General features: G+C 52.8%; 1 protein-coding gene across 1 annotated transcript in view; it reads right to left on the bottom strand.

The window, feature by feature from the left end:
* The window catches only part of HPD (4-hydroxyphenylpyruvate dioxygenase), a 9681-nt gene extending 249 nt beyond the window's left edge, over positions 1 to 9432 (bottom strand). Inside the window, exons 1-13 of the mRNA XM_007448746.1 lie at positions 9385 to 9432; positions 9240 to 9266; positions 8639 to 8701; positions 8195 to 8299; positions 7521 to 7563; positions 7246 to 7328; positions 6170 to 6259; positions 5137 to 5240; positions 4664 to 4741; positions 3989 to 4151; positions 3783 to 3854; positions 1814 to 1936; positions 1 to 87 (exon numbers count right to left, since the gene is read on the bottom strand). Of these exons, the coding sequence (XP_007448808.1) occupies positions 1 to 87; positions 1814 to 1936; positions 3783 to 3854; positions 3989 to 4151; positions 4664 to 4741; positions 5137 to 5240; positions 6170 to 6259; positions 7246 to 7328; positions 7521 to 7563; positions 8195 to 8299; positions 8639 to 8701; positions 9240 to 9266; positions 9385 to 9387 (1041 nt within the window). The 5' untranslated portion in view covers positions 9388 to 9432. The remainder of the gene's footprint in view (positions 88 to 1813; positions 1937 to 3782; positions 3855 to 3988; positions 4152 to 4663; positions 4742 to 5136; positions 5241 to 6169; positions 6260 to 7245; positions 7329 to 7520; positions 7564 to 8194; positions 8300 to 8638; positions 8702 to 9239; positions 9267 to 9384) is intronic.
* Positions 9433 to 9800: the final 368 nt, after the last annotated feature.

Raw genomic sequence — 9800 nt, 5'->3', positions numbered from 1 at the left:
GAAGAGCGTGGGCCGGTCCTGCATGGGCTTGGTGAAAATCTGCAGGAGGTAGCCTTTCTCGTCGTAGTCCACCAGGATTTTCAGCTCCTAGGTGGGAGACAGGGGACTGGGTAAGGGGGAGGCTGGCTGGCCCCTGTAGCCTGGAATGGTGGGATATTTAGAAAGGCCATGGGGGCTCCTGCACCCCCAAAGCCAAGAAAAGACCCTTTTCTGCAGCAGTCCCAGACACCTCCACCTCCCCGCCTCAGCCCCTGTGTTAGCCACGCAAGGCTGGCCTGGACCACCCAAGTAGCACCCACACAGCTCTCCCTGCTTCTGCTCTTGCCTCCTTACAATCCATCTTCCCCACGTTCAGGGATCTTTCAAAAATCAGATCATCTCACTCCCCTGTTTAAAACTCTCCAGTGGGAAAAAAAACAAAAACAAAAACTCTCCAGTGGGGCTTTCCTGGTGGCGCAGTGGTTGAGAGTCCGCCTGCCGATGCAGGGGAAACGGGTTCGTGCCCCGGTCCGGGAAAATCCCACGTGCCGCGGAGCTGCTGGGCCCCGTGAGCCATGGCCGCTGAGCCTGCGCGTCCGGAGCCCGGGCTCCGCAACGGGAGAGGCCACAACAGTGAGAGGCCCGCGTACCGCAAAAAAAAAAAGAAAAAAAGTGGAAGTAGAGTTACCATATGAGCGACCCAGGAATTTAACTCGTAGGTATCTACCCAAGAGAATTAAAACGTATGTCCACACAGATACTTGTTACCCAGATGATCATAGCATTATTCATGATAGCCAAAAAGTGGAAACAAATGTCCATCAACTGATGAGTGCGTAAGCAAAATGTGGTCTGTTCATACAATGGAATATTATTCAGCTATAAAAAGGAACAAAGTACTGACACGTGCTACAATATGGATGCACCTTGAAAACATGATGCTGAGTGAAAGAAACCAGTCACAAAAGATTATGTGATTCCATTAATATGACAAGTTCAGAAAAAGCAGCTCTGTAGAGACAGAAGATCAGTGGTTGCCTAGGGCTGAGGGTGAGGAGGTGGAATGGGGAGATTGAGAGGTGGTGGCTAAGAGGTTTCAGGTCTCCGTTTAGAGTGATGAAAATGTTCCAAAATTGATTTCAATGATGGCTGCATAATATAGTGAAGAGCCAAAAACCACTGAATTGTGTATTTTAAAAAATGATGTATGTTATGTGCTTAAATATCAATAAAGCTGTCAAAAACAAAACCAGAAAAACCTCCAATGGTTTCTGGCCACAGAAGAAAAAAATCCGAACTCCTAAATAGCCTACCAGAGGAATCGGCTCCTGCCTACCTCTTTGACCTGGGCCACTCCTCAAACACTTCCTTTCATTCACTCTGGCCTTCTTTCTGTTTCTCAGATACTCAGAACTTGCTCTTACCTCAGGACCTTTGCACTTGCTGTTCCCTCTGCCAGGACTGCTCTTTCTCTAGGTGTTCACACAGCCAACTCCCTTTCATCATCTCGATCTCACTGAAATGTCACCTCCTCAGAGAGGCCATCCCTGACTGCCTCCTATGTAGCAGCCCCAGATCACTCTCTGTCATAGCCTGTTTTAAGTTTCTGCACAGCACCAACTCTCTCTCTCTCTCTCTCTCTGATGGTGTTTGTGTTATCTATTTGTCATCTGTCTTCTCACTAGAATGCAAGTTCCGTGACGGCAGGGACCTGGTCTGCTTTCCCGGCTGCATCCCAGTGCCTGATGCAAGGTTGAGACAGCAGTTGTGAGGCAAGATGGAACTCAGGGCTTGTTCTCCTCGGCTGACCGAGGATCCTGTTTTGAGGCCTTACCTCCAGAACATCAATATTCTCCTTCACCCGGATCTTGGCCGACTTGAGCTTCTCCCGCAGTTGTTTGTAGTATGTGGACGGAACAGCCAAAAACTCCATGCCTCTCTCTCTCAAGTGGCGAATCTGTCTCAGAGCAGGGTCAAGGTCAGTCCTTCTCTCTCTATGCTCAACACTCCCAGCCAGGGAGAAGTGCTGGGCCAGGAGGAGGCAGGGTCCCTACTCCAGCTTCCCCAAACTGCCAGGATGCAGTGTGACCTCATCCCCTTCCTCCTCTGGGCCTTGTGGGTCCCGATGGAAGAACAGCAATCACTAATATTTATGGGACCTCACTATGTGCCTCTCTGGAGCACTTTCTATGTACTGTCTCATTATGTCGATGCAGTAATCTTTTGAGACATTTAGATGACTGTTCTCCCCATTTCATAGCTGGGAAAACTGAGGCATTGAGAGATTAAGTATTAATATCTATTCTCAACATAGGAGCCAGAGGGATTTTACTAAAATACAAGTCAAATCATGTCACTCCTCTGCTTACCAACTGTGGTGTCTCAGAGTCAAATTTAAAGTCCTCACTATCTGCCCCCACTCCTACCTTCTGACCTCATCTCCTACCCTTCTCTTCCTTGTTCGCTCTGTTCCAGCTGTTCCTTTAACCTTCCTCTACCCTGGATGTCCCTTATTCCTGGGGCGCTTTCCCCAGATTTCCACTGCTTCTTCTCTCTTCTGCATTTTTTTTTTTTTTTTTTTGCGGTACACGGGCCTCTCACTGTTGTGGCCTCTCCTGTTGCGGAGCACAGGCTCCAGACGCGCAGGCTCAGCGGCCGTGGCTCACGGGCCTAGCCTCTCCGCGGCATGTGGGATCCTCCCAGACTGGGGCACGAACCCGTGTCCCCTGCATCGGCAGGCAGATTCTCAACCACTGCGCCACCAGGGAAGCCCAATGTCTTCTGCATTCTTAAATGTCTCCTTCTTAGCGCCAGGACTTTGGTGACCGCCTAATTTAAATATACAAAGTCCTGGGACTTCCCTGGTGGTCCAGTGGGTAAGACTCTGCCCTCCCAGTGCAGGGGCCTGGGTTCGATCCCTGGTCAGGGAACTAGATCCCACATGACGCAACTAAGAAGCCCGCGTGCCACAACGAAGATCCTGTGTGCCGCAACTAAGACCTGGCACAGCCAAAATAAATAAATTTAAAAAAAAAGAGAAAAAGAAAAACTTGAAATTAAAAAAAAAAAAATGTCCTTCACCCTCCCTCGCCCATGGCCCTGTTTATTTTCCTCTAGAGCACTCACTGCCATCTAACAGAGATATTTTACTAATTTTGTTTTGTGCCTCCGTAAGGGTGGAAACTATTGTCTTGTTGGCTAATGTATCCCAAGTACTTGAAACAGTGCCTGGCACATAGTAGGTGCTCAGTAAACATCTGTTGTGTGAATGAATGAATGAAGTTACCATGGTCATGGTGAATTCTTGTTTGGGCCGGGATTGAATGGGACAGGCCAGGCTCTTGTCCACTTGGTCGTACTGCCACGTTAAGAACAGGTGGCACCCAGCCTCCTCAAGGGCTGGAGCCATAGACTCAGGACATTTAATTTGGATGAAAGGACCTAGTGGATCTTGTAGCTTAATATCCTCATTTTCAATTTGATGCAACTGAAGCCCAGAGAGGGGGTTGAATCCCCCAAAGACTCACAGTAAGTTACTGGCAGAACCAGGTCTAGAGCCCAGGCTTCTTGTTACTCTGGCACTTGCTACTTCTGTAGCAGAGAGACCAAACTCTCTAGGGTGGGAATATGCCTGCACATGAATGGCACGAGCCATTAAGGGAGCCCTGTCAGCCATCTGGGCTGATGAAGGGGACCCAGGACTGCCACTCATCACCCCCATCCCCAGCCTCTGACTCCGTTTTGCAGAGTTTGGCTCAGGAGCTGAATGGGAGGTGAATTAGGACCAGGAATGGGCTTCTAACCGCTGTGATGATGTCTTCAGTCTTGAGAGCGACGTGCTGGACCCCAGCGCCCCCGTTATAGTCCACATATTCCTGTGGGAGGGAAGCAAGGAAACCATTGTCAGTGGCCCCGTCACCCACACTCCTGCCCCTGCAAGAGCCCTCAAACCTCTTCCCTGCTTCGTTCTTCCCCAGCCAAGGCCCCCGGGGCCTGAGGGGGGCCCCACCTGGATCTGGGACTTCTTCCTGCCCGGCGCTGGCTCGTTAATGGGCATTTTGATGGACTCCTCGTAATTGGCCACCACGATGGACCGCAGAGAGCTGTACTCTGTGTGCACCTGCGTGTCATCCACGGACCAGAAACGGTGGAACTGCAGGTTCTTTAGGTACCTGTGGGGGGTGGCCGGAAGGGCACAATGGCTCTGCTGTTGGCCTGGGACCTGCCCCCTGCCCCTATTCCACCTTCCAGAATTTGTTCCCTGAGCAGGCTCCAAAAAGGGTACCACCTTTCACATCACGCACATCATAGGTTTGTACCTTTATTATGACAATTAGGAGCATCTGATAACAAGATCCATATACATGGCACCACTCCAACAGATGGAGGTGCTTTTGAGAAAGGGTACTTGCTTCTAATTTGCACACACGTGCTCTTTGGGTAGTGACAGCCTTCCTCCAAGCCTCCCTGGACTGTGACACCCCCTGTGTTGATTGCCCAAGGTTCCTCAGAGGGAGGTCACTTTGGGCCTTAAATCCTCTGGTCTCCATGGTGACAGTTTTTCATGGGAAGAGATGAATCAGTGACCTCAGACTAACCTGCCCGCACCTCGTGCTCTATTTCCTGACAACACCTGGGAGTGGGCCTGTCACACATGTGGGAAGGGCTTGGGCCAGGGACTCACCATTCTGAGGCAGACAGCATCTCCTGATCAGGCTGGTTTCCCACAATGTGATCAATTATCTCGAGACTGCAGTTGGGCCTGGGAGAGGGAGGCAGTTAGGGGGTGAGGAGAAGGCTACTCCCTAAATCTTTTCTTCCACCAGCCCCTCAATAACAGTAACTGCTCATTATTCCATAGCACTTACTATAGACACTTTATCTGCATCAACTCACGCACTATTACTAGCCCCATTTTACAGATGAAGAAACTGAGGCTTAGAAAAATAACTTGCCAAGGTTAAATAGCTAGTAAGTGACAGAGCTGGGATTTGAACCAAGGCAGTTGGGTTCCAGACCCTAGGCTCTTGGCCTCTATGCTGCCTCTTCAAGCCATCCTGGGGGATGCTCAGGGGCTCCCCAGCACAGGGACCAAGATGCTCTGTCCCCTCTGCATGGAAGAGAGGGCACCCCACCCTTGCCCCAAGGGGCACTCACAGCTTGGAAAGTAGGGGGTCGACGAATCCTGGGGCCTCGAATCCAGGCAGGAACCAGCCGGTGTAGTTCATCTTCTCCACCAGGGTGTGTGTAGTATCCCCATACTGTGGGTGGCAAACAGCCTGAGGTCCCATCCCTGCTGAGGCCAGGCTGCATTTCATGGTGCCAACACAGCCCTGGGTTCCAACCCAGACCTGGCCCTAACTCAAGTGTGATTTTGGGCAAGTCACTTCCCCTTTCCAAAATGAATTGCAGTCTGACCTTTGGAAGTTTGACAGTCTGTCTGCCCCACAGGACCAGAAGCTCTGTGGAGGCGGGGATGCCGTTTTGCTCATGATGCTGTCCTGGCACATAGTAGGTGCTCAATTAAAATGTGTTGCCTGAATGAAGATGATGAGGGTGTTGGATCTGATTATATGGAAGAGGCTTTTCAATCATTCTAACAATCTTTGAGTTGTATTAAATCTTGAGGAGGAAGGACCTATGATTGTATCAGGTGCTCAACAGACTTGGTAATCTTTGCTGCGTGTCTGTGATATGCCAAGCGCTGTTGTTCTAAGTGCTATACACGAATCATTTGATCCTGTAAATGACCGTGGGAGGAGTTATAGCTGAAGAAACAGGCACAGAACGGTTAATTAGCGTGTGGCAGATCACACAGGTGGACCACGCAGGTGGTACCTTGCTTATTTAAACGGAGTCTCAGAGAAGTGAAGTGATTTGCCCAAAGTCACATAGCTTGAGTGGGGCGGGGCTTCCCTCCCACCTCCCTCCCCAGACCCACCCATCTTCCTTGCATCCCCATGCTATCAGCCCCCACTGGGGAGGAAGGGACGCCCAGAGGCGTGACTGGTAGCCCTCCTCAGCCTCTGCACACCAGCCAAGAATACAGGAGATCAGGGTCCAGGGAGAATGCCTGCACTTTGAGGCACAAGTATGGGATGGTATAATGGAGTCAGGGGTTGGGGAGGGGGGTCCTGGCATCTAAGTGGGTGCTGACAGCAGGAGAGATGGGGCACTGAGGTTAACTCACTGTCTGCAGCACAGCAAACTTCACCTTCCCAAACTTATCTTGCTCTACCCAGGGTTCCCTCACGATCTTGGCGCCTCGTTCCCGGGCTTTCTGCAGAGGAGATGGGGTGGGGAGGTGGTCAGTGCTGAACCCTCAGTGCTGGACCCTTTGGCTGCCCCTGCTGGATCCCCTCTGCATGGTCCTGCCGCAGCCTCCTCCAGTTTTTCCAGCCCCAGGCAGGAACTCCAGCGAATTTTAGCTGTTGCCCTTGACAGCCATGGCTCATGCCCATTTGGCAGATAGAGAAGCTGAGGTCCAGGCCCAGAGCTGGGGCTATTTAAGACAAACCAGGTGGGGGTGGGGGTCTGTCTTGCCTGTCCTGTGCTAACTCACTCTGTGGCCCTTCGCCCTCTCTAGTCCTCAGTTTCTTCATCTGTAAAAAGGGTGGTTGGATAAGACAAATACAAGCTGACATTTATTGAGCATCTACTATGTGTCACACCCTCTGCCAAGTGCCTTACATGCATGAATCATGTATTTGATAATTAGCAAAACCTTATTACTGCATGTCTATGCTTATCACATGTCAGGAACTGTTGTAAGTACTAGCCTCTTTAATCTGCACAGCAACGTTACATGAAAGGCACTATAATTGTCTCTGTTTTATAGATGAGACCATTGAGGCACAGAGAATTTAAGTCACTCACCTGAAGTCACACAGCTAATAAGATTGAGACCCAGCAATCTGCCTCTGGAATCTACACTTTGAACGTCTAAACTGCCTCTTGAATACAGCGTTTGGTACAGTTATGCTCAAGAAATGATCACTGTGATCTCGTTTCCTCTTTGTAACAAGTCAGTGAGGTAGGTGGTTATCCCCATTTTACAGATGCAGAAACTGAGGCTCAGACAGAGGTTGCACGGCTACTAAGGGGCAGAGTGTCATTGGAACTCAGGTGTGTCTCAACCAACATCTGGGCACATCACTCCAGCGTGGCAGTGTCCTCCAGCCCTGACTGATGGGGGTCCCTGTCGCAGACAGAGGGCAGGCCGAGCCTCACTGCTTCGTCTCCGCGCCAGCCCAGGTGCGGCCTCACCTGCACGATGTAGTCACAATCCTCCACCTCGAAGGCAATGTCCTTCACTCCGTCGCCATGTTTCACCAGGTGATCGCCCATCTCTGTGGCCGGCAGGGGAGGCAGGTGGCGCTGGAGTCATGGCCCCTCCCCTGTACTCTCAGCCTTCTGAGCTTCATCGCCTTCTAGGCTGAGGCCCCCTCCCTGAACCCTGATCCACCCCTGTGTCCCTAACCCCCACCCACAATACCACGTCTCCACTCCCTGGCACCCCGAACTCTCTGGGGCCCCCTCACCTTTGTTCCAGGGGTTGAGGGCAGAGGAGAAGATGAACGCAATCTAAGACCCAGAGGAGAAGGGAGGTGTGGCTGGTGGCTCAGGTGAGCTTCTGGAGGTGCACCCCCGGCCCCCCTCCCTGCCCACGAGCGAGATACCCCTGGTGGGACATTAGGACAAGACCCCTCTTCCCAGCCAGGCAGGACTGTTGACCCTGGGTTCCTGTCCTTCCTCAGCCCTAGCTTCCCCTCTGGTCCTGAGGGATGGGGGCTTCTCCTGTGCCAGACCCTCCTGGGGCCTTGGGATGAGCTGCCGGTCATGCCTCCCCGTGGGGAGGGCCCCGGGGATCCAGGGACCAGGGCACTGCTCAGGTTTCCAGTCTGACGTCTGAGGCCTTTGCCAACTTTTCCTGAACGTCTGTGAGGCCAGCGTCGGGCCAGGCCGAGAAGTAGACCAAACCAAGAAGGTCCCTGTTGCGTGTCGTACAAAGGTGCCGGTGGAGGGCCCAGTGGAGGCTGACCTCAGTGCACGCTCCGCTAACCACACCGGGCAGCCTGGAAGAGCACTGGGCCGCCTGGAGGAAGGGCTTCCTGGCCTCCTGCACCCAGAGGTGCCAGAGCTGTCAGGGAGCTCAGAGACCAGCAGGGAGAGAGATGGCCCTCCTGGATGGGTAGGGTCCTGGGTGGAGACTCACCTTCCCTTGCTTGATCACGTGGCTGACCATCTCCCGGGAACCCGTCTCCAGGCCCTTGTAGGCTAGGGGTTCAAAGCCCATCTTGCTGCAGTAGTACGACGCAGCCTGAATCACAGAGTTGCAGACAGGCCTGTGAGGGTCGAGGGGCCAGTCCCCAGTCCCCCAAGCCTATCTGCCCTGTTGCCCCAGGTGCCGAGATCCTCCTGGGAAGAAAGCCTGCTCCCTGGCCCACGCTGATCTCAGGTAAGTTTCCCACTGGGGTCCGCGGCCCTGATTGTGTAATTAGGATCCAAAGAGTGACTGTCCGTCCTGGGACTCTCCCAACATTGGCCCTGAGCCTCCCGTCCCGGGGCCCAATCACAGACCCAGCTGGAGACCTGCCCTTGTCCTGGAGGCCCCCTTGCCTGCCCTCTATCCACTCCCAACACCTTGCCCAGCTTTTACCTGCTTCGCGTTGCCAACCCAGAAGGTCACGGAGTGAAAGTGGAGGAATCGGCCTTTCTCAGGCTGCAGAAGAAGAGAAGGGGCAAGGCTCAGTCCCTAGAAGTGGGTCTAGAAAAGTGCAAGTGGAGAGGTGTCCCCTAGCTACCTCCCTTGTCCCACCCTCAATCCCAGAACTTAGGAGAAGCCAACCCGCCCCACCCTGCTGCCCTGAAGGCTTGCCAAGCCTCGAAAGAGGTTTCTCATGTAGAAATTGAGCTCCTGTGGGCTCAGGATTGGTGAGCCCCCCTCTCCCCCAGAAGGCCTGCCCAAGTTTCACAGGGGGAAACAGCCTTATGCTACGGTGACACAGATTTAAGGTAGACCTTAGAAAGAACTTCCAGGCAGGATTAAGAGATTGGCAGGAATTTAAGAAGAGGTAAAAGTTTTTCTTAGGAGGGCAGGGTTGAGTCCAGCTCAGTCTAGATGTGGCGGGGAGGGCAGAGGTGAACTTGAGTGTGCATCCAGAACGTCACATAACCCTTGTAGCTATTATTCCTCTTCTGCTCTTTGCTAACATCCCAGTCTCCTGGGGCCCTGACCCCACATTTCCCCTCCTGCTTACCTTCTCTCCTTTGTTGCTATAAGTCGTCTAAGGAGAAAGAAAAGGACAGTAAGACATGGAAACTTGGACACAAGGTGCTTCTGGAAATCTCACTCCAGATCCGTGCCGTTGGCAAAAGCTGCCATGGCTCCAGGCAGGCTCTTACCATGACTGATCTTGGTCACACTTCCTGCTGGGAAGACTGGGATGAGAGGCCAGCAGAGTGCTGGGCAGAAATATTTAACACCCAGCAAGTCCCGCCCCTGGCCTCCTGGCCTTCCTGGGGGTGGGAGCTGATCCTGGAAGCTCCTAGACCTGGAAGCCTCTGATCCAGGCACGGCCTCATTGGACAGGGTGATGCTGTCAGGCCTAGAAAGGGGGAGTGACTCGCCCAAGGCCACCAGCCAGTTGGGGGCAGAGCCGGGGCCGGAAGCCAAGGGCACATTCTTTCTAGGACCCTGGGCTGGGACTGCGATCTTTGCCCTCCAGAATCCAAAGCTGAGAGGCCAAGGCCAGCTTGGGTGCAGAGGTGGCTCCAGAATTCTTATTCAGGGAGAATTTGAGGGGGATTAGGGACTGGTC

Source organism: Lipotes vexillifer, unplaced genomic scaffold (assembly GCF_000442215.2).
Source record: "Lipotes vexillifer unplaced genomic scaffold, Lipotes_vexillifer_v1.1 scaffold21, whole genome shotgun sequence".
Taxonomy (NCBI): domain Eukaryota; kingdom Metazoa; phylum Chordata; class Mammalia; order Artiodactyla; family Lipotidae; genus Lipotes; species Lipotes vexillifer.
Note: the sequence above shows the minus strand (reverse complement) of the source record. Positions and strands in the feature narration are given on the sequence as shown.